Source organism: Lytechinus variegatus, chromosome 3 (assembly GCF_018143015.1).
Source record: "Lytechinus variegatus isolate NC3 chromosome 3, Lvar_3.0, whole genome shotgun sequence".
In the NCBI taxonomy this organism is placed as follows: domain Eukaryota; kingdom Metazoa; phylum Echinodermata; class Echinoidea; order Temnopleuroida; family Toxopneustidae; genus Lytechinus; species Lytechinus variegatus.
In genome coordinates, this window is record NC_054742.1 from 48,709,657 (window position 1) to 48,735,684 (window position 26,028).

At 35.7% G+C, this 26,028-nt stretch overlaps 1 protein-coding gene across 1 annotated transcript; it reads left to right on the top strand.

Annotated features, from left to right (window-relative positions):
• The first annotated feature begins 1,044 nt into the window (after positions 1-1,044).
• Positions 1,045-9,281, top strand: LOC121411225 (neuromedin-U receptor 2-like). Its single transcript, XM_041603817.1, has 2 exons — positions 1,045-1,454; positions 5,654-9,281. The coding sequence occupies exon 2, from the start codon at positions 5,684-5,686 to the stop codon at positions 6,905-6,907; it is 1,224 nt and encodes a 407-aa protein (XP_041459751.1). The 5' UTR covers positions 1,045-1,454; positions 5,654-5,683; the 3' UTR covers positions 6,908-9,281.
• The last annotated feature ends 16,747 nt before the right edge of the window (positions 9,282-26,028 follow it).

The following is a 26,028-nucleotide window of genomic DNA, read 5'->3' on the forward strand; positions in this document are numbered from 1 at the left end:
ATGGCATTTAAATTCCGCCCACACGACTTTCCTGACAAAAAAGAAGAATAACTGTCATATTTCGTTCGTCGTACGTTTCCTGAAAAGCATCACCTTCCGGCTCACAATGAAGCTATCCTGTATATCAACGTAACACAAGAAGAAATCATGTTTTTCAACAAAATTCTTTTGAAGAAACGTGATGATCAAAATCTAGCTTCAAAAATTAACGTGATCATGGCAATTTTGTTCTTGTTGGTATCACATACATCAAATATGATTTGTTAAATGATCGAAAAAACACACATTTTTAAGGTTTCGTCAAAGGTACACGAGAATAAATCTAATCAGTAAATAATGCCGAGTTTCATTTTTTGTATTGTTTTGAAGAGCATGTTATTTTCAGGTCATCAATTTCCTATTTTCTTATGAGTAAAACGACATTACAATATCTGACTGACTTTTTTCCAAAAATATTATTTTCTCCATCTTCTCGCAGGGAAAGATCTGCTTTCTGTCTATTTCCATTTTGCGGTAATTGTAGGGGTGAAAGAAAAAAGGCAGGCAGGGGCGTAATCGCTTGTCTTGAAACATAAAGTAATTGAAATCATGGTAGGGTCTGCATCGCAATTTTCATAATTCTCCCTATTTCAAAAAGGACACTTATTTCACCAAAAGGAATCATATTCCTTTTACTGCAATGATTCAATGAAACTGATTGAATGTTAAAACGAATTAGTTGCTCCAAACCTATAAACCAACTCCACAACATATTACTAATGGACTTTTGACGACAGTCCACTTATTTATGCATAAACTCTTTTATTTTTCATCGTGTTCATTAGATTTTCATGCCAATTTGTAAACAAGTGTTTCACTGAAATAACTATACAATTTCGCGGGGATTTTTTCTTCACATTTTGTAAACTGGTAAGGGATTTGCCTATAATTTTAGCCTTGAATCTAACTTTCGAGAACTTCTTTTTAAAGAAATATTCAGGGTATCAGAATAAATCACTATTCTCGTTAAAAAATACTTTAAGAGCTTTATTTGTATAGATTATGAAGCTGTAATATATGTTATAATGCCTGTTCATATATTTTGTCTGAGATTCATCTCCCATTTTCCCTCTTTTTCCTTTTTTATATGCGAGTTCATCAAACCCACTCTCTACGACGGTGCTTTCTAATCTCGGGTGGGCATTTCCATGACATTTCCTTATGCTTGACAATTTTCTTAATTCGCATGACTGGCTTGAGTCAATGTACAAATTCATCATTCTAATGGTGTTCAGATTTTTTTCACCGATTTCCATTTCGTGAATGTATTCTACTATTCCTTGGATATAAATCCCAACTTTTTTTGCCTCTCTGCCCAAGGCAATATCAGATTGACACAATCCTCTTACCCACTGCTTAAAAAAAAATAACACCTGTTGGACTCACAAGGCCCATCGCAGCTGTCCGAATAAGATGTAAGTTTATCTTAAAATGATCTCATATTGATCGTTTTTACACCTCGTCCTCACCTTGTAAGAATCCTGATTAATCGTTGATTTTGGATGAAAGATACACCTTAGAAATATCGATCAATTGTTACCGTGCATGATCAAGCCAAAAACGTCTTTGATCTGGGATGTGACATTGTGCAGGTATCGTGATGAGTACTTGACCTTTCTTACCGCGCCATAATCTGTCTCTTGAACGGCAAAGTTATGCCGGATATGGCGAAATGCAGTGTGGCGTGTTGAAACGACATGGCACATTTATCCGCCCAAAGGTATAATCTTGAAAACAAAAAAGCTCTAGGTCATAATGAGTGTATGGGTTGCCTTATTGAATGAAAATATTGTTTCTACTGCTGCAGCTACCATATTCTCTACGGTGAATATTACTTGACGATAGTAATAACCATGCTGATAACTACCGTATTTTACCATTTAAAGTAACGTTATATGCGTAAATAGTTCAAGTGATATTACACACACTTGAGATAGCACTTAAGTCACACAAAAAATTAAGGTTAGGCTTTACCTTGTAATGCCTTCTAGTATGCGTTCTATTTTACTAACTCCTGGTAGAGCGCTTTGATAATCGTTGATGATTCTTTTGGCGCCATGAAAGCTTGTTAGACCACCATCGTCATTGTGAAAGCATATATTCGCCAAGTGTGATCTTTAATGCACTCTTAAAAACGTTGGGCAACATACTGTCCACACAACAATTGGTTAAAACTTTATCCACTGTCCACACAACAATTGGTTAAAACTTTATCCAATTCTGGGTAGCTTACACCTGTCCAATAAGGTGTGTTTTGGGTGAAAAATACACAATATTGGTTGAAAACTACCTAGAATTGGATACATTTTTTTTAATCATTTGTTATGTGGACAGTATGTTGCCCAATATTTTAAGAGTGTGGGTTATTATCCTACTTGTTAAAGAACAAGTTCAATCCAACAAAAAGTTGATTTACATATAAAGAAAAATATCCAACAAGCATAACACTAAATATTTCATAAAAATTGGATGTAAAATGTAAAAAAAAATGACATTCCAATGTTTTTCTTAATTTCACAAAACAGTTACACGCACATCCTGGTCGGTGTACAAAATAATGAGGAGACTGATGACGTCATCCACTCACTATTTCTTATGTAGTTTTTTATATTAAATATGAAATATTCTAATTTTCTTCTCATTGTCAAGTGTAACAACGATTAATTACTCCCTGTACATTTGGAATCAACACTGTTTGATACTAATGGTTCCGTCAAGTTGGTCCTTATTGTCAAATCATCATTTTGGGGGTGGACTTGACCTTTAAAAAGAGAAATGAAAAATTGGCATTGTTCCTGAGCTCCAACCAGCTCCAAACCCAAATCGCCTTACATGCGGATAAACATCGGGGGTCGCAAGACTCATTCAACCAGATACCATGCGGGGGGGGGGGGTTGGTCTTTATTTCCATTGACATTGGATATTTCAGTTTATACCGTCATTAGACATGTTGGAAGCATCTGAAGTAATATGCCATGATCATGTCGACCAGCCTTTCGTATCGATCACCCTCCATCACGCTCACATCGAAGCAGCGATGGAAAAAGACAAGATTATCACATTGCTTAACCAGTTTGGTATTTTATCTGCGCAATAAGTGTTGAGTAGCTATCGACCATGCAGACGTGGTCTCGTCTGCGAAGGGAGCTGAATATCGCCACTTCATATCAGATTTTAGATTCAACTATTGAGCGTTCAGATATAGCGATGTCAGCCACCTAAAATACGGGTTTGAGGAAAACGCAGTGAATTCTTTTATAAGGTGAACAAGAGTGATGCCATGAAGATTAGGACTTGGGAACTCAGACAAACATCAAAGTTTAGTAAATCGGCAAAGAATGTTTACTAACATGTCCCTGGTCGAATGCAAATCAAGACTATGGTATAATTAACGCTTTCGTCTTCAGTCTTCAGCTATATTAAAAAAAAAGAGTAAAGATCTTCACTTTCCATCATATCAATATGAGGGAAATAATGGACAATCACTTACTAACAGCTTTTTAACCCAATTGCCATTCAACTCCGGTAGTCTGATAATTCAGATCATTAAAGCGTGTTTCTACAAATTGATGGTTCGCAATCACCAAGTGATTAATCTTAATTTTTAAAACACAGTTCATTCTCGACTTATTGATCGTTTAGCGGTCTTGCCCCCTAACAGAGTATCAGGAATATAAATGGGAAATGGGAACAGTATATAGTTTGACAGGAAACCAAATTATCTTCATTGAAGAGTATATAGTATTTCATGGGTTCGCCCAAAGCTCTATTGTATGTACTTTGAAGCTATCTACGTTATTAAAATAGTCAAGCACCATTGGTCAAGTCTTCACTTTCAAGACATTAGACCCGAACTAGATGATGGACACGGCAGTAACAGGGCTATCGTTATCCCGACTGATATTACACCATAAGCAAACCCCGTTTTACCCTTTTATCCAATTAAAGAAAGTTAACACATGGTTAGCGTTTGTAGGCCAACATTAAATAAACACCGCACCTACATGATAAAATTAGGGCAGAAACTTAAGGGCATTTGTAATAGTCCAATGACATTATAGAAAAGGCCACTTAAATTTGGAATTGTTTGATTGAATGTTATGTAGCTCCTCAAATACATAGAGTGCTTCTTTCAGATTTATCGTGTTTTAAATACGATTAACCAACCATTCCTAATAATTATAAAGATATTGTCGGTCAATCCCATAATATTTTCTGATCTCTTTTTATTGAGGATGGAGAGAGATTAAAAGTAGAATTTGTAAATTTCAATATTTTTCTTTACAAGTAATGTACGGTTTTAAATGTCAAGTATGATAAATACAAGAGAGTAATAGATCTATGACTTGTTTTCCATGATGGCCAATATTTGATGAGTTTTTTTCATCTTATTCAAAAATTCTAACGAGTGTTTTTCATCTTTATATTATTTATCATCTTGTGTCTTCTATTGCCTCAAAATTTATGTATATTATAACATTTTAAAGTTATTGTATTTAATGTGGGTAGTCTCCAGTAAGTCTGGAAATAAGCCTCAGGGAGAACTTGGGAGTAAATAAATGAATAAATAAAATTATGACAGAAATGTCAAATCCTTATTACTATTTATATATAAATAGGGGAAAATCAAACTATCTCTCGCATTCTTATCGGCGAACATGTAAGAATTAACTTTTGCAACCCTGCCTTGGCAAGAAAACAATGATCACTACACAATATTCCCTCCTTTAGGTATATATTTTAATTCAGGTACGAAGAATGAAACTTTAGAGAATGAATTGATTTCTAGATATTTGTACAGATAGATTATTCAAGGAGCATGTAAATTTGAACACATAAGTGAAGAAACAAATTATGTATATAGGTGCTGAAAAATGAAGAAACAAAATATGTATATTCAAAGAGCTAAATGAAATAGCAATTTATATTTCTTAACAAAAAAATAAAGAAACATTCATAAATATACAATCAGCTTGTTTGATTTATTAGTTTCTCTCTACTTCCCCATGCATCTTCAACTTTGCGTTTTACCATATGGTATGCTTGCCAACGAGAGAAAATACTTTTTTATTACTCCAGACAGCTACGTGATTGGCAATAATAATGCCAGACAAAGAAAACAAATGAGTGCAATAGTTTTGAAAAGACATCGAATAACTTCATTATAATTAGACGCAATCGACCACTTCAGAACGTGAAGGACCAAGTAAAGAATTACGTGCTGAGATGTTGGAGAGGAAGTCACATTTGGTTCCTTACACAATCAAATATCTCTTCTTCTTTCTTCCACAATCACTGACCATCTTGTTATTTCGATAAATACCTATTATTTCTCAAGGGGAATCTTCTATTCCTAAAATCATACATAACAATCGCTGTCTGCTAACTATACATACATATTGAGTAATCGTGATTTCAAAGTTCCCGTGACCATTCAATGAAATAACGCACTTTCTACTTTAGATATTCATAAATTGCATTTGCATATAGATGGTTTCCATTGTTGTATCCAATAACTACAAGTACTTTCTTCTTGTCCAACTAATAGTATTCGTAAAGACTTACACGATTCCTGATTGTTTTTTTTTCTCTCTGTCATTTCATTTTGTCACAGTATCATCTTGTAATAAGTACTAATGGAACGATGAGTTTGACAAGTCCACCTCCCAGCCTGGCGACCACCTTTGAGGATGGCGTCTCCAGTTTCGGCCCGGGGAAGGCGCTCAACAACGACGCGATGGCCAATGACACTGGTAACAAGTTGGAATATGTCATTACCATGGACATCCTCCAGCTTTATATCTACTCATACTTGGACAAGCTTCTGGTCACCGTCGCCATGCCCATTATCTTCATCATCGGTGTCATTGGAAACGCATCGGTTATCGTGGTCTTCGTTCGGATCAAGACCATGAGGACAGTTACCAATCATTACTTGATTAACCTTGCTATCGCCGACATGCTCTTCTTCTTGGCAGCCGTGCCGCAGTTCTGGATTTTGTATGCTACAAGCCCGGTCTTTGCAGATTATAAGAGCATAAGCCGTCCATACTGCAAGTTAACCATGTTTGCGACCGATGTTGGAATTATAGTATCCGGATTGACGGTAATCGTCGTCACCCTAGAGCGGTATGTCGCTATCTGCTGGCCCCACAAATTCAAGCAGTTGAGCACGAGACCAAGAGCGATATTGGTTTGCGGGTTGATATGGCTTTTTACCTCTCTTTACAAAATCCCCACCATCGTCTTCGCCGACTTGTACAACGTCAATCTGGTGTGGCCCTCGTCAAACGAGACCGATTTTGCTGAGTATCCAAGGACCAAAGTAGAATGTTCCTATTGTTTACCTAGAGCGCATAAGCCCTGTGACCGCTTTCGTTTCTCTCTTACTGTAGATCAGTTCCTCTTGCTAATGGTGATACCTGTAACAATGGTACTATACACCTTGATAGTACTTCAACTACAGCGCCTTAGCAAGACTTCTTCTCTACGCGGTTCTGCAGGGAGTTCTTCAACGCGCATGAAGAAGCAAGTAGTTCGCATGCTTATTGTCACCATCACTGTCTATATCATCTGCATCACACCATTTCGTTTGCTCAATCTCTTCGATATATTCCAACACAGACTTCCCCCTGATATCACTTGGGTTCTCGTCAACACGGCCCGTATTATGATGTACACAAACTCCGCTGTCAATCCCATTATATATAACATCATGAGCGACCGGTATCGTCATGCTTTCCGCCAAACATTCCTCTGTTGTATTCCTAGTTATGTGAACGTGAACGGTGAGGCATCTAGTGACAGGAAGTCAAAGTACACCAACAATGCAAGCACTCGTTTCGAATACGAGCGTTCTACGAGGTAGACATCTTCGTCAATGCTGCATGCAAGAAAATGATGACCTCATGTTTATGATTCTGCTTCGGAATCGTGGTGATTCGAGAATCCAGAGAGTCTTGTCCTGGTTGACATTACGCGTAAAATTGAAACAGTGAATCATTTATCCAAACGCAGATTTTCAAAGTACTGTGAATTGTCATGGATACAAACTATTTTAAATGTACTGTCATAGCGTGTTCACATAATCCTGAAAATTTGGGAGGTCGTCAAACATTATCAAGGTCTAAACGAGAAAGCGCTTTTGGGTTGGATTTTTCACCTGGTAAAGAGGTTAAACATTTTTCACTTTGCTGTGTTGTCTTGAAATGCATTTTTTTTCTTAAGACAGGCGCCAATTTCGGATTTCTTTGGAGAAGCGTGGTGATGTACAGAGCATCCAATTTCTTTTAACAACAAATGCATATTCATTTTCGGGTATACAGTTTCTACTAAAACTGAGTGGAAAAACAGTTTTACGCTCCTTGGTTAACGTAAACACTAAAAATGTCCCTGAGACAACCACTGTGGTTACAGTTGATCAATCTTCAAGAATGCGAGAGCGAAATAACTGCCAAACATAATGATGGGACTTCATCAAGGTTCACAAATCTATAGAGCTAACGTGTCATCATATATGCCACACTCCAACAAGAATGCTTCTGCAGCTTCGTAAACGTATATTTTTTGGGCCTACTCTTAATTGTCCTTTGACAGATCAGACGAATATCACCCGAGCCAACCACAAGATGAAATATTGGAGATGCAATTACTTTGAAATTGTTATGAGGAAAGAATGGAGGAAACGCAACAAATATAGTATATTGTCATCTTTGAAATGACGGAACCTCTTCTCCATTTTAGTATTAATGGAAGGAAAACAAAAGGAATAAGTGAGCACGTTTGAGGCAGATCATTTTCACTCCGTAAACGCTGGTTATTAGCTTTCTATTCAACCGGACGTTCTATCCATCGACAAACACTGATAGACGATGATCAAATTCTTGCACACTGATCAATAATCGATCCAGTTTTGGAGGGGTAAAATTTTACTTGTAATCTAAAGTATCTGTCAATATCATGTTAGATTTGCTGTACAAAATACAGAGTATATAAATATAAAAGTATACTTGGAATTTATGTTAGTTGTGGTTCCTGTGTAAAGTGAATTTTTCTTCTTTAAGATATCACAAAAAATTGTAATATACACAATTCTTTATTATATTCATGCCACTTCGTATAATTGCCCGAACAAGGTATGTAATATGATTTCAGATATGTCGAAAGACACCGAAAATTAAGTAATAAAACGTTTCTGTTGTAGATTTAGTTTGACAATTTATATTGCAAAAAATTATATAATTCAAAATGTATTAGTTTAAAAAATACCAATTCGAGAAATCATATAAAATTGGCAGATAATTAATTTCTCAAAGTTTAAACTCATGGTTGATTTCATTTTTGTATTGTTGAATCCCATGTGGATTTTCATTGGTTTGCGATATGTTTTTTTTTTTCATTTACAAACAATCACCGTCAAAATTACTTTTTTCAAGTTATCGAACCTGGTTTTCTGTTCTTTCAGATTTAGTCTTCAGTCGTGGTATCCATTTTAATCTGTTTTTTTTAATCGGGTAAATGGATGAATTTGATGTTTCTCAATGACCAGTGCACTCTAAAAAGAGGTTTACCCAATATTGGGTAAATTGGAAACATGCATGTTTGTTGGGTAAAAAAGATATCAAATATTGTGTAAATTTTATGCAATGTTGAGCTGAAATTTACCATTCAAACACGCATTTTTTACCAATATTAAAGGAAAAATTACCCAACGAACATGCATTTTCTCTTTCTACCCAATATTGGGTAAATTTTCACTCTCTGTTTTTAGAGTGTAGTTTATTAATTGTAAGGAATGATAATGGCGATTTGATATGGTCCCATCCTTTTCATTGTTATTGCTATCAAGTGGGTTGAACCGCTTTTTAACCATGTCGATGACTGAATGTATTAATGCTCGATTGTTACGCTAGTACGGGTGTTGTTTTATGTCTCCTGTATTTGCTGCTCTAATTTTCATTATTTCAGTATATTTGTGATGGTAAATCAACATGTAATGCAAATGTAATGTTCACGACGTTTCTTGTTCCTTTTTCGCTCTCACTGAACGGATATCATACAATGTTTGAAACAGAAAAATGGAAATTATGTACTAAAATAGATGCATTACATGAAAAAGTATTTTCTAGCGGTGATCGAAAATTATATATACTCTTCATATAAATTGCTCATTGTAAGCGCATAGTGTCTTGTGCATTTGACTCTTTGGAATTGATTTGAATTAAAAGGCATTATGATTGTAATGAAATTAAATGTTGTATTGAAGTTTTCATTCATGATTCACAGAACACTTTTGATGTTTATTTAAACTCAATCAAGAAGCTTCTTTTATAATGGCTATATGGTGCTGTATACGATGTAAGAGCGCGTTCGTTTGTGTAAGCGCCATGGATACAATAATTTACTGACAATCTTTCGATCTGATAAACTTGTTTTCGTTTTTACAATTCGCAGTCACTGTGAGCTTTATGAAACATCAATGAAAGATGAAAATTATATCTTCCACATTATGCATATGGCAAAATGCATTATATTCAACAGATTCCAAAATTACTTTAAAAAAAAAGTTGGATTATGCGCGTCTGTGTGAGCTCGGTTTGGCATCTGAACATTTTCCAGTGCTTCATGTGACATAATATAGTGAACGTTAATGTCTTACCCTTTCATCCTTTCTGGTTACATTTAAAATTCTTGCAAATAAACTATTCATCAGACTTATTGCTTTCAGGATAAAACGAAAGGAATGAGCATTACAAAGTAACTTCGCATAAAATTGAAACAAATGTAAGTACAACTATATCTTTTAACCTTACCAGACTTGTACCAAATATTTCCTGCACGGATTAACCTTACGTCATACATAAGCGTTTGTACACGCCACATTCAACATACGGCTCACATTGTTGTCTAATCTTGACATCTTCTTCATCCTACAGACTTACTTACACATAACAATTTTATCTGGAATGTCGGATGAACCGACTTCATCTGAGAGATCCCAGTACATCCCCCTTCAGGTAATGAGTATCTCACTGGCGCCTCAACGATACATATCCTAGCGATTTGCTTTTGATGACTTTGCAGAATGTATAGAGGTGAAAGATGCAGATGAAAAAAAAAGGTTGAACATGATACAGCGCTTCCCCTATAGGTCAGCACCATGGACACTCTATCTAGGGGTATCACTGCTCTCGACTGTCAGTCAATCAAGTTACTTTCCCGTCGCAGCGGTGAAATGGTTAATCGGGTAACTAGAGACCCTCACCTCGCCTCGGGGAGTAAATTGGGAGATCATTGCGAATCATGTATCTCGGAGAATGAGTAGTGATAGTTCAAGAGGTAACGACGACTTGCTTTTTCCACTATCGTCAACTAAAAAACTATCAGGTTTGGGTTACACGACGTTCTATATTGAGAATACCATACGGTCTTCCCTTGGTAAAGGAAATTGTGTAAAATTTAATAACACTTGGTAAGTTTAAATCATTAAAAAATATTTGATTAAATAAAGGGGGGGGTATTTATATATTTCCCAGTTAGGCATACAAATCTAATGTAATATCATTTTCGCACCCTATTGTGATCTAAATGCACACACCCTAAAACAGGTTTACCTAATATTGGGTAAAATGGGAACATGCATGTTGGTTGGGTAAAAAGATACCAAATATTTTGTTAATTTTACGCAATGTTGCGTTTAAATTTACACTTTAAACATGCATTTTGCCCCATATGGGGTAAAAAGAAACCAGCAAACATGCATGCTCCTTTTCTCCCCAATGTCGGTTCAAATTTTACTCAGTGTTTAGAGTAAGAAATATCATGATATTGATTTATCAAAATGTACTCACTTAAAAAAAATACATTAAGCAGCCTTCTTAGATAGACATAATGCAGCAATTATTTGAGGTTACATAATAGAAGTTTTCAATAGCATAGATCACAAATCGCGGACTAAGATAAGTCGATTTCACGGTTGTGACTGTAGCACTGCCACGTTCACACCTTTGTTATCAACGCTCAAAGCATTTCGTGCTAACACAATAGGCTCTACAGAATACTCCCCCGCAGTTATATCACAAGACATGTAAAAATTAACCGTTCGGTATTTGACCCATTTGCAGGACAGGTGGACTGGAGATTTAGAGCTAATCACCGGGAAATATCGGCAATTATATCACCACCATCTATCGTCAGTGCCAAAGCCGTTCCTTACTTCCCGCACAAGGATGCAGCCTGTCAGAATTATAACCGCTTTCCTTTATATTTTTTGTTAAATAATTTCATCTTGATAGCAGTCACGTAGCTGTTGTTTGTTTCATTTAACATCATACCACACGACAAAAGAGTTTTTCATCACTTTTGAAAATTGAGGCTGCCCGTATGACATTAATAATAACTATTCGAAATGACATCGACGGGTGATGATAAATAGAGTCTAATCAGGCATATTAAGCCAAGAATAATCAACACACATTTACGTACAGGTCAGCTGTTTCTTTCTTACTTAGATGCATTTTCCTCGAAATTAAAGCCTGACGCTTGCCATATATTTGATGAATTAGTCTGGATATATGAAATGGAGAAGGTCGCTCGCTACACGTGAATTTTTACTTGTTTACTTGTTCAAAGGCATACTGAACTCAACTGAACAATGTTGACTTCCCATAGCCGTTATGGATATATTTCAAAGAGAGTAATGTGTACTGCCATTCACTACTAACAAATTCTTAACATTTAAAAAGAATCATGCGATTATGAAATACTAATAGATTGTTGAAATTTCTTAAACAATATTTTTCGCAAATGCTACCGATATAATATGTAAGTTGTATGTACGCACCATCATGAGAATTATCGCCTTAATAATTTTCTTTAAATCTTTATTCATCCCTATTAGTTTTCTAACCATAGCCCAGCTGCAATCTGAATAAGTTAAAACATTTCTTATTACCCACCTTTGATTACACAAAAGACGCCGCCAAGGGGCGATTTCGCTTCGATTTCCAAGAAGAACGAAAAAAATGGTGAAATCCAACTTAGATACAACCAGAACCCACAAGACTGACTACCGCGCGATGTTGGTCTCGAGCTGTCTCGGTCTTTTGGGCATCTTATTGTGTTGGCCTAATTACTGATGGCACCTGAAAAGGATACAGCTGATGCCTCGGCTAATATTTCCTGGTTGGTAGCCATTTTGTTTTACATTCATTTTAACCAAAATTGATAGTCGAAATAATCATGCCACCAAAAGACACCTGATGATAACGATTTTGATATTGTTAACTTTAAGCAACTACTAATCGCAAAAAATGATTCTTTACGGATATTTTTTTTTTATTTATCATATTTTTCTTGTATACCCTGCTTCCATTTGACCAATTAATATTGGACGATCATGTAAGATTATCTTTTCGCTCTCATATAAAAACACAATCAATGCGTGTTATTTCAGGGGGAGTTCCAAAACTATCTTATTTGATCCCTTAAAATCGATTTTACTTGTCACCTTGTTTCGTAGAACTTTTTGACAAAAAAGTAATATATATAAAGGCGTTACTTGCCAACGACTAGTGGAACTCTATCATTTTTAAATAACTTGTTACTTGATGTGATTTACAGTTATAGAACTACATCATGGGGAGCATTTCATGAAAGGAATCGTCGGACGTTTATCAACAAGACTTATTTTATCCGACAGTTGCCATAAGTAACAGTGCTCCTTAGCTTATCAAAATTGAATGAAGATGTCAGACAAAAATCGTGATGAAACATTCCCCAGGGCTCCGTAACACAAAGATTAGCGATCAATCGCTAAATGAACTGACCAATCAATATCAATGTTACACGCGCATTTGGTTTAAAATACTGACCAGGAACCAATCAGTGCGGTTCTTTCATATTTGCAATCCATCGCAAACCTTTGTGTTACGGAGCCCTGGTCATCGTTTCCAGTGGTGAAATCATTTCACATCTACCGTAGATCAATGTACGACGTTACGCCAAACATTCTGGATGCACCGGAAATACATGTCTTTTTTATTATTGTTTTCAAAGTTAAAAGAAAACCGTATTCGCAGGGAATCAACTACATGCTTTTGGCTATTGTCACCAATTGCCTAACCACTAGACAGTGGTGACGGGTTAAATATTCGTATTGATCACTATTTCGCCGGATCAGTTCTTACGACATATTGACCAATCCTTTCTTTAAGATTCTGATGTAATGTATGTGGCTGGTGTTGAATTCAACTCTTTAAACAAAGTCTTTATTTTATCAAATAATACAAAGGATATTCTTGACGACAAATACACTGTATCATTGGTAATGGAGATTTATTGGTACATTTTAAGCATGAGCCTAATATATGTAGGCGTAACCTATCAAACAGTTTCGAGCTTTTTTACTGTCCCCAAAATATACAGTCCGTCTTAAGCTGACTATACCTCTGTCCTTAAAACTGCCATATCACACAAATTTCACACAAACCGGGGGTACTTTCGTAGATGTCGTTTCACACACCGAAACAGGTTTTGGTCTTTAAAAATCTGATCACAATAAAAGAATTAGAATAAACATAGGTGATTTATCAGTGCTACTCACTTTTGAAAAATGGCACTCTCTTTCGAGACTTGAACACGATACTGCAATAATTCTATTGAAATCCTACATGAGAGTTAACAACGCCACAAATGAGACGATAACCCACTTCTACAAGGTTCGCAGTACCTCGTTTCATTACATCTCGACCACTTCATCTACAGATACAAAATAGCCAATGTACCTAAAAGAGAGATAAAATTGAAACCTTATAGTTACAGATTCCATTCTGTCAAGGTATTACAGGAACTAGGTCACGATGATCATCTTCAGTCGATTCTGTTTCATTTGGGAATTGTTGCTCAATCTTTGATGGGATACACTACTATACTTTCAGACTACATTGAAGATGATCATCAGAGGTATTCGAGTGGTTTTTATCTGTTCATATTGCCACTTCGTCTAGTGTTGCTAATGACTGCGAAGCCCGCGGTAAAATCACGATGAAGTGGAGACAATGAAAGGAGATATCTTTTGAGTGCAACCAGCATTCCATATGAAATATGCCCCATGAATATGATCTTCAGTCGTCCTGACGTATAATTTGAATCGAAACAGAGAAAATCAATGAGTACACGCCCTTCTCATTAGTATAACGTATATTCAGTAGATTAACAGAAATGTGGATTACTGAGATATTACTGCATAAGATAAATTCCATTGCAGAAGTAGCCCACCAAAAGGAAGTAAGAGAGGATACATGCCGTCAGCTATATCCCTCGCAGTTTAATAAAGGTTGCACGTATATGTATAAGTGGTAAAAGAAGAAACAACACTGGTTGCACCGATGTAGAACAGCAACATAGAGCCTATTACAGTTGTAAACTTCATACACTAATATTCTAAACACCGATTGGTCAAAATTCCATCATAATTAATTAGTGTTGGATTTCTGTCTTAATGGGCTGAGTGAGCCTAAAAAGTTAAACTTAGAAATGGGGTTAATTGCCAACAACTACGGAGCCTTTAAGGTGCCATCGACTTGGCGAGATACGTTATCTCGCCAAGTTGACTTATAAAAAGGTTATATGTAAACATGGCGAGATACGGTATCTTGCCAAGTTGACTTATAAAACGTTGATGTCAACATAGCGAGATATTTTATCTTGCCAAGTCAACTTATAAAACATTATATGTCGATATGGAAAAAAATGAAGTGTCCAAGGCCCGGTGATAGTCTAAATATCTCGCTAAGATGACACATAACTTTTTATAAGTCGACTTGGCGAGATAACGTATCTCGCCATGTCGACATATAACCTTTTATAAGTCGACTTGGCGAGATAAGGTATCTCGCCATGTCAGCATAATAAGGTTTTTATGTCGACATAGTTAGATAAAGTATCTCGCCAAGTCGTCAAGTCGATGCCACTTTAAAGGCTCCGTAAACAATATTCTCACGTTCAGTCATCAAACTGTTTAATACTACTGCGAACAATGATGTTGCTCATGCTATCACTTGAATAGAAGCATACAACAGTCAGCTTCTGAGCAGCAACAATCTCTACAGGGTTACTATTCTATCTTCTTTTATTTTTTTTTATATAACTTTATTTTCATTCTTTGATAGTCCTTGTCAATCTATTCATTGTTAATGAAAAAAAGCTATTGAAAAGTCATTATCATTATTCAACAATCGAATTTTCATTTCAATCAAACCAATATAATTATGATTACCATTATTTAAAATGAATTACAAATATTGTTTTTATTTTTTCTTTTTATTGTGATTTTTTGATATTATAATTGTTTTCATTATCGTCATTATAACAATTATTATGATTTGCAAAACAAGCATAATAATCACGGTTAATATTCGCATACATGACAGTTGTATCATCATTAGCGTTCAATCTACACGCCAAATATCGGACATGGGTGGCAGTGTATGACCACAGACTCTTGCGAACGACTGGGATCAAATACGGCGCATCGCGACGCTTCGTCGATGCATCAGAAGAATATCACCAACCATATTAAAACCCATCGTCGCCTCATGAAAACCGAAAGATGACACCAGAGAGTAATGAGCAAAGGCTTTCAACGGGACAATGATATGGTTTGCAAGCGAGTATCTTTGGGATAGCCTTGAATTGTTCTAAGACCCCGGGCCCGATAGCTAACGATTCAATTAGTCTTGAAAATGATAATTGATTGGTCTCGTAGGTGATCTATCTGGTTAAACAATTCTTACTAAAAGAGAAAGACTAAAACAATATGAGAATGGACGTTTTTAAGATGTGAACCAAAAGACAGTTATTAATCATCATTGATACCTTTGGGTCCATGAACCTTAATATATCATTCACTTATCTATTCATGCAGAATGGAATTTAAAGGTCAAGTCCACCCCAGAAAAATGTTGATTTTAATCACTAGAGGAAAATCAAACTAGCAAAATGTCATAAAAATCGGATACTAAATAAGAAAGTTATGACATGTTATAATTTCGCTTATTTCTTTACATAATAGCGCTATGCATAACTCAGTGACATGTAAATGAGACAGTCGATGATGTCCCTCACTATTTCTCTTGTTTTTATTATACAATATATCATATTTTCAGATTTGGCAATAAGAACCAACTTGACTGAACCATATAGTGTTAAACAATGCTAATTCCACATGTTCAGAGGGCAATTAATCGTTGTTTCACTTGACAATGAGAAGAAAATTAGAATAATCCATATTTCATATGATACAATACAAAATAAATAGTGAGTGGATGATGTCATCGGTCTCTAATAATTCATTTGCATACTGACCAGAATGTGCATAACTGTTTTGTGAAATTAAGCGAAACTTTAAAATGTCATAACTTTCTTATTTTACATCCGATTTTGATGAAATTTTCAGTGTTATGCTCTTTGGATTTTGTTCTTTTTATCAAAATAAACTTTTTTGTTGGGGTGGAGTTGTAATTTAAATGCCACGTGGAACATTATAAACAATTGATTAACGCAGCAACATAGCAACACTGACAGTCTTTATATAGACAATGAAGAAGTATCTCAACCGGCTGAAATCGCACACGCATTCAACCGTTTGTTCACAAACATCGGTCCCAATTTAGCTTCCAAGATAGTGACAATAGGAATTTTAAAAGAGCATCTTTCCCATCCAATTCAAAATACAATGTTTTTTTTACTCCCACCATGGACCGACATGAAATAATCAAAATAGTAAAAGATTTAAAGTTTTAAATAGTTTTAACATCCAAAAGTCGACAGGCTATGATGAATTCAGTACAAAGTTATTAAAGCAAAATAATTATGATTAATATTGTTTCTATATTGGAACATATCTTTAACTTATCACACTCCAATGGATGATGCTTTGGCTTATTTCTCTTTTGCCAAGTATATCAAAAATATTATATATTTTTTTTTTTTACAAAAGATAGGATTTATTTTTTACTAAAGATAGGATTTTTTTGTGTCATTTAATAAAATTATTTCGCCAGCCTATTCCGGATTTAGAAAAATTCTCTACTGATTTCGCAATAGCCAATTTATTGGGCACAGTTGTAAAGTTATTTTCCAAAACATAAATCCGGTCACTGCTTTATTCATGGACCCTAAGTGAAGCATTTGATACCATTGACCATGATATATCACTTGATAAATTGTATAATTACTGGAAAGGGGGATTGTTTGGTCATGGATAAAATAGGCAACAATACGTTTCTTTTGATGACTTCAAATCTCCAATACCGATTATCAATAATTGCGGCGTCCCGCAGGGTTTTTTCTTGATCCTTTTTTTTCAGTATACTTTAATGATATAGAAAATTTATCTGCCTTCTTTTTTTCATTGTATTCGCCGATGATACGAACATTTTTTTTATCTCACAAGAACTTGCCAGAATTGATAAATATAATGAATTTACAACTAAAAAAAAGTTTCATCATGATTTAAATCTAGTAATAATCTCTTAACATACGTTAACACATATTATGCATTTTCAGACTTCTCATAGGAATGACAATTTGACACAAGACATTACAATTGATAATGTGCGTTTAGAATATAAAAAAAATGTTACATTCCTTGGTATCAATATATACAAGCATTTATCTTGGGGTCCGAACATAAGCAACGTGTCTTCCTCGGTAGCTAAAGGATCGGAATACTTTACAAATTGAAATATTTCTTACCAGAGAAATCTCTTGTAATGATTTATAAAACATTGATTTTTTCCATATATTCACTATTGCAACATCATTTGGGGGAATAGATGCAAAGCTAGACTTGGTCATATACTTTTATTGCAAAAGAAAGCGGTTAGAATTTGTTCCAAATCTGCATATCGTTCACATACAGACCCTCTCTTTTATTGTCTGAAAATAATTAAGATAAAAATACAAATAACACTTTTTATGCATAAATATAATTATGACATGCTTCCCCCATTATTCACAGATTCATTTTCAAATGATAGCAATTTACATTTATATCCAACAAGAACACGCAACAATAAATACACTTAAATAATCTCATGACATTTTTGCACCGAAAACACTATACATCGTTGACCTGATATTTGGATCGTATTGCCAGATTCACTCAAGCAAACAAGATAATTTTTTTCATTCAAACGAGCCATAAAAGAATCGCAATCAAACTAATACCTAAATTAAATGTTATTATTATTATTATCATTTTGTCGATGTATTTACTTTTGTCCAAAAGATGAATACTAAAAAGAAAACAGAAACAACACTTATTATTTTCTAAGGACCAAGCATCTCCCTTCCCACCCCCCCCCCCCCCTCCCCGCTCCCAGGCCCTTCATGCATTTGCACGTTTTATGGCAGCAGATAATTATTTTGGATATTTTCCAAGGCTGTCACGCTTTCAAGCTTTGCTTTTGTGACAACCCTTGCAACCATCGTATTCACTGTTTAACAGAAAATACCGCTTGATTTGTTTATGTATGAAACATTAATGATTTAAATACAAAATTACTTGTTCATTATCTTTGTCGAATTCTAGATATGTATTTTCTTGTCGAGATTTTTGGTATGTAAGTTTTGCAAAAACCAGTAATGAAATTGAATAATTTTACACTAGCTGACTTCATGACGAGATAGTAAGCTTTCCAATTATGTACATATTTGAGATTTATTACTTCATTCATTCGTTCATGCCCTCTGTTATTCATGCATTTCAAGTTTCACTAAGCTATCATCCTTGTCAGTATATAAATATTCAATGCCCATTTTCCATGTCTATTATAGTTCCTTGTCTGCTTTCAATGTGATAACACATGGTGAAATGTTATGATGACTTTTAAGCATAAACCAATTGCTTATTTCATACATCCAAGAATGGAATGAAAGCGAGCTTCTGGATTAGCATTTGCCATCTATCACCATAGCAATGCATGGGATCGTACCAACTCGGCCATGAATGAGGGAAATTCAATCACCTACGTCAGTTTCAATTTCCTCGTTGCAATACAAAGCACCAATATTTACTGACAGATTTTCGTTCTCTTTCGTGAGATCATCTCGATCTATATTGGCTCGAAACAATATCCAAGTTGATTAGAATTTCTCCAATATAACCTAATGATACCCTCGTAGCGAGCAACGAACGGTAGGTGAATCTATTATTTAGTGTTAGCTTATTTAATGCGTCATGCTTCGAAATACTGATGGGACGGCTTTAATGGCTGAACTTTTCTCTTTACCCTGTAGCACCCGATGCACATTTCATGAGATTGGTGTCTGAAGATATCCCTTTGACTTGCATTGTTATTATCGTTAACCCTGGCATTATGTGTAAACATGGCTTAATACTGAAAATCAAACGATAGCTGTCATTTTCAGAATGTCCATACAAACAATTTCTTTTGAAGTATAAGTGTTGTTCCCCTTTACTGTGATCATTATCAAATGTCATGGGGTGCGTACCCCCTATCCCGTAACAATGTCAGTCTTCCTGTTTCGCTTGTATACTTACCTCCTGCACTCTCATACAAATATTTGTGTGTGTGTGCGTGTGTGGGTGTTTTTATGTTTCCTAATGTTCACCCACTAGTTTCAAGACAGAGATTTAAAGAGCACGAGCTAGAAGTAATAGCGGAACGTAAGAATTTTCCTTTGAAATATGCAAGACGTCCCATCACACATTCTTCTGATTTAATATAATTATGGCTCATGATTAATGTATCAGTATTTAAGGAAACTGCCCTTATTAATCAAAGTCTGATGTAGGCCTATGTGGAAACTTTGGTGACTAATGGCTCAAAACATTGTCTAGAACAAAGAGGGCATCTACCAAGGTTCAAGCAAGTACAAGGGCGGATCCAGGATTTTAGATACACTCTTTTGACAAGTATATGAACAAAAGAACGGAGAATATTACCATTTACGGGAAGCATTTTCCGTTAACTGTATATCAGAAGCAAAAAAAGGTGGATTTTGGTGGTTGGATGAGTCCGCTTTTTACTCCTTTCTCTGAATCCCCACATTTTCATCTTCAAATCAATTTCGAAAAAAAAAGAAAGACTTTATTGAGGAATATTAAAATCATCAAATAATGTAACTTCTTCAAATATATTTACCACAACCCCGATAGCGATCATCCAACCCCGAAAAAAAGAGAGATGTTCTTGTATTCTTAAAACCTCAGAACCCCACCTAAAAGCAGACTAGCACTATGAAATGTTTCCCCGGTAGAATTCATGGGGATAATATCCCAAGGAGAATGAGGCCAGTTGAATATCTATCATTTCCTGTCACTCTTCATTGTATTTAAATGCTACTTTCCTGCCCACTCCATCAATTTTTTTCTTACTGATCTCGAACAGACAACTTCCTCCTAGGGGTGCACATGCAACTAGATCTTAATCATAAATGTTCTGCGGGGAGAAGGGACCTTTAGTACTCTTTGCCATTATAATGTTTGAGGATCAGCGAATTTACAATCTAAATCCATTATTTAGTAATTGATGCATGAAGACATGAACTATAATAAATCATATCGATAGAAATGAACAATAAGCAAGTATGGAATACATTTGTGATGTATGTAATTTTTGTTTATTATATGTTAATGCATATACACGCGCGCATTTTTCTTAATTCTATTTTTAATAATATTCTATTTTATACGTTTTTTAAATAATATTTTATTTTATACGTCCACCCTCACACACAAACACACCCTTATATATATAAACCCCTCAAAAAAGTTCCGCATACTCAAGTTTAAGTGCTAATAAATATCTTAGTGTGCCATCATCATATGATAAAGTGGTATCAATGGAAAGCATGATTATCCCTCTTTACAATCATGTGTCATTTGTGATGCTAGTGTTATCATGAAATACACAGACATGATAAATATGCAGCATGTAAAAAATGAAATGTTGCAAAATTCGTTGCCATGTCATGTTTGAGTTCTGCAACTCAAACTGCAAGTTTGAGTGCCAATAAATTTCTTAATGTGCGATCATCATGTGTAAAAGTGATATCTTCAGAAAGCATGATTATTTTTCTTTACAATCATGTGTCATTTGTAATGCTAGTGTTATCATGAAATACACAGACATGATAATACGCAGCAATGTTAGAAATGAAATGTTGCAAAATGCGTCGTTTCCAATAGCGAATTTCCAGTTGTTTCGAGGATGGACCGAGTGCATTCACTGTCACCTGCATGGTGGAAATTCTATAGAAATGGAGACTCTTGTTAGAAATCATAGCATTTTGCAACATTTCACTTTTGACTTTTCTCAATGTTCAGGATTGCATATTCCATGATTACATAATCACGGCAAATGGCATGTTACTGTAAAGGGGAATAATTCAGCTTTCCAATGATACCAGTTTCATCTTTTATACTTTTGTAACCAAAAAGATATCATCCCCCAAATCTGAGTTGCAAAACTTTTTTTGAGGGGTTTATATGTGTGTGTGTGTGTGTGTGAGGGAGGGTGTGTGTGTGCGTTTATTATACATATACCTACATGTATACCGGAGAGACATGGCTGGAATTGCATGCTTTTTCCGACACCCTTCTACACAAACCGTATGCAATATGATACCGTCCCTTTTTTGTTCAAATCCAGATCTGCCATTTTAAGTTAATCCATTACAAGTCTTGGAACCACAAGGGAATATGAATAAGAACATCAAGCGAGAAGGAGGATATTGAGGATTTATTCAGAAGGCTTATGGCTTGCTGAAATCATGTCGCCTGGTGGTGGTATGAAGAAATCGGATCTTGAATGTTAAATGCTAAGATTATGGAGTTTAATGTGAAAAGGAAACTTCAGATTCTGTCGCCTTTGCTTCCATGCAATATAAAAAGTAATACAGAAACGTGGAAAAGGAGGAGGAAGTAACACAACGAATGAAAGGAGAAAGAAAGATAGAGACAAACCAAGAGGGGGTACAGAAAATGAATAGGAAAAAGAATTGGAAGACACCTCATTATCATTGTGTTTATTTCATCTGTAACCCACCTGCAAACTTAGACGAAGATTCATTATTGACTCTACAAGACCAACATGAAACATCTATCAACCTACTACATTTCTGTAAACTGACATGTATTTGGCACATTGAAGTTGTTAAAGATTGCTGACTGAATAAACATGTGTAGATGTCCTGAGTCCCGTAACTCAAAGGCTAGCGATTGATCGCACGCATTATTTTTAGGATTGATTGTACATTTTATTCAATGGAATCAATCGTAGAAAAATGTTCTACGATCATTGCTAAGTTTAAGTGTTACGGGCTCCTGGAGGAGACAATAGGAAGTTTCTCTTCCACTACGCAGAACGTACTAAGTTTCGGAGATGACGAAAAAAGGCCGATATGTCGTTTGTCCAGGGTCCTGGACGAAACTGCGTTTTTTTATTCGACAAAGACTTCTTGGTTTCTCATTGTCATGAAGGGCTTTAACAATACATTTCTCATGTTCTTAAAAGCGTTCTGCGTCACCATGCGAAATCCCCGTAATGATAAGATCCACCAGCAATGAACCAGTACTGGTTTGTGTTTATGATGGATTTGCAAGATGTAGTCATCGTGAGTATTGAAACTGTTGCGTTGTGAAATGATCGGTTTCTAGTAGGATTTGCAGTGTGACAGGAGTGTTGCAGGGAGGAGAGGGGCAGACACACAGACATGACAAAGAGACAGTGGAAGACAAGGAGAGTCAGGAATGGGGAGATGAAGAGATATAAATGGAGTGTCCTGGGGAAAGTCTAAGCACTCGGTAATGTGAAAGGGTGTATTGAAGTGTTTGTATCAAATCGAATACCACTCACCTCTCGTCTCGGCTACGTGTGTTAATAATCCGTTCGTCCACGCGCAGGGGCATGATCGACCTGCCTCTGGTGAGTTCCTAGATCAATCAGAACTTGTCGCCCATCTCACCAACCTAGCGATCATATGATACCCCCATACCTTCATTAGATAGCCAATGACTTGTCCCCAGAGGTTAAAAGGCAGATGACCCCTAAAGGTGCGTCTTTGTAATTGGTTCCTTGCAAGGCCTCCATTTGAAATTCAAGTGACCTGGACGTCCACGTAGACGCCACGACGCAGAGGCGAAAATCATGATTTGAAGGTTGTATGAGTTGGGAACTAGAGCATAAACTTTGCGATAAAACATATCCGACAAGCAACAGATTTAAGGCATGAATGGGTGGTTATTCGGTAGAAAATCGATTTAACGATTCCTCTGTGATTTAAAGAAATAGTGAAAAATAATAAGAGCGTTTCATGAAGCATCTTGTCAATGACCTCGACCAGTTTGTTCTTAGCCAATCAGTTTCAATGTTTTCAGTAGTTTGTAACAGTTGTCAATGAAAATCAGTGACTATTTGTTTAATGAAAGGCCCCTTCAACCTCGTAGCAGCTGTTAGCGGTGGCGGGAGGACTTAAGAGGCAAGAAAGGATGAACTGTGCAATATCTGTCGACCAGAGAAAAAAAGGATTTCTCCTCTAAGAGAAGATGCTCAAACATGTCACTTTACTGGTGTTTTATATTTATATCTATTAAAAAGATAATGCTTCATATTCTATTTTTCAAGGGCAATTAATGAATATTGGAGATTAAAGATTTTCATGCGTGGGTTAATGTTTTTCGAAAGCCTAAGGGCCGATGTTAATACGATGGCGGACTTTGATCAATAGTATCAATATACCGTATATGATGACATTCAAGATACTCTTATACAAAAATGTTTAAAAGATGGTTTTAAACATTGCTTGAGGTATTCATTTGGAAGAGATGCATTCTCTTGACTTAAATGATAAATCTGCACTTAAGTTGTCATGCACTAGCTCAATGAGCATGATGAACAAAATAACGATACTCTGAAGACGGTCCTTGAATTTCGTTACGTTTTGAAAGAAAGCCGCTCATTTATATTGATAAGTTAGGGTTCGGAGGGGAGTTGAAGTGATCTTAAATAAACATGAAAGTCGAGTTTAAGTATTCTTGCCACAAAGATTGAAGAATGAAAAATGTAAATGAAAGAAAATCAAAGAGGCTAAAGAAAAACATGGGGATGAAAGATGACAAGAGGGTTGGATAAAATCCCTTTGAGTTATGAACTCCTTGTTCTTTGTTCAGAGAGTAAAGAAAAATCGCTCCATCGCTTTAGATTTTCTTTCTCTCCTTTCTCTGTCTCTCCTCTCTAGCAAACAAACTTAAGATGCAAAATATATATTATTAACGACTAGCATATAATATTGGATTAAAAACTAATCCCTCTTGCACGTGGATGCACACGAATACACCACCCATCTCTCACATATATAGACTGGAGCGTCGATCCATTTTTTTTTGGGGGGGGGCGCTAGTGAAAAAAATCAAAAGCGAGCCAAAATGATAAAATAGAATTTTGGGAGCAAATAATGAAGCAAGTTTTGTATATTGTTTTCCTCATTTGTATGCCAACCTCAAAGGAGTGATAGTATTTTCCAATGACTTTTAAAACATGGTTGCATGGCATATTATTTTCAAATTGTCAAAATTATTGAGGGATCAGTATATCCCCCCCCCAAAAAAAAAAATAATAATAATAACGGAGATCGGCCCTGCCATCTATAGATTATTATGAAGAAATACAAACCTGTAGATATATCTACAGTTTTACCGTAACACCGCAACGACTAAGCTAATGTTATCGATAGCTTTTATTATTTCAAATGGATTTCACAAAAACCTCATAAATGTGCTGCTCTTATTTTTCTGCTTTTAAAGCTTACATGTCAGGATCAACTCTATCTTTGAGTCACGTAATATAACGATTATGAATAGAAGAAATTTAGTATTATTTTTAATGTAATAAGAAACGTAGTCCCAGCATACACTTCTGAAAGAGAAAAGGTGGTCCATTCAACCTTTGGCCGGTCAGTGACGTGCATCTTAAAAATGGGGGAATGCATGCGGGATCGTTAATGTATTTCAGCGGCCTCAATATCGATCCACATCTCAAGTTGTTCCGAAGATGGTATGCAAGAGCAAACTGACGATACCAACTAGCAGCCGATTAGGAATTCTTCTTGGACAAGTTTACAACCATGCCCACACGTCACCTTATCCTGTTACCCATCTTTTTGTAGTAGGACCGTCATGTCCGTAGGAGTGTTTTACCGCATATCAAACCCTTATTTCAGTTGTAGTTTTTGGAAAGAGTCGTCGGATTTTAATAGATTTTTTTAAACCTAGTACGCAGACAACTTGAGGGCAGCTTGACCATTGCGCATGAAAGAATCTCATCCCCTCATAACAGTAAACAAACCCTTAAGCTCCGAAAGAAACCATGGAGAGGTCCCCCCCCCCCCCCCCCCCCCGCTGTGGTCTCAGTAATCCTTGTGAATTCGGGATTTCATAAAACATACATTTATTAAGGAGTCTTGAACTGAAAAACAATACTTGAATATGGAATAATATTGGATATTTTTGTGTATCAAGCTTTTAACAATGCTTTTCTTCACTTTTCCCCCCTGATTTTAGCTTTTTAATATTTTATTATCTACCCGACTAGATCTTGAAGAATTAAAGTAATTTGGTTTTCTCTGAAGTCAGGTACTTGAATATACATGTACAGCTCAATGTGAAGGTATATAATTTCAAATAAATATTTGACTTAAGACCTACAAGCTATATTCAATGTTGTCTGTGAAAAAAAGTGGAATGGTTGGTAAAAACATATACTATCTCTACAGTTATATCTAATATCTAAATGTCATTATTCAAACGTTCAATTACATAGGACGAATTCCGGATTGATTGATCTGGCATTTTGGTGGTTTTAATGACAACGAAAACGAATAGGTGGAGGGAATATCATACCGCGGGAAAGCTTAATGAATTCTCCGGGGGTAATGTTGCTTGATGAATCGAAAATTGAAGGG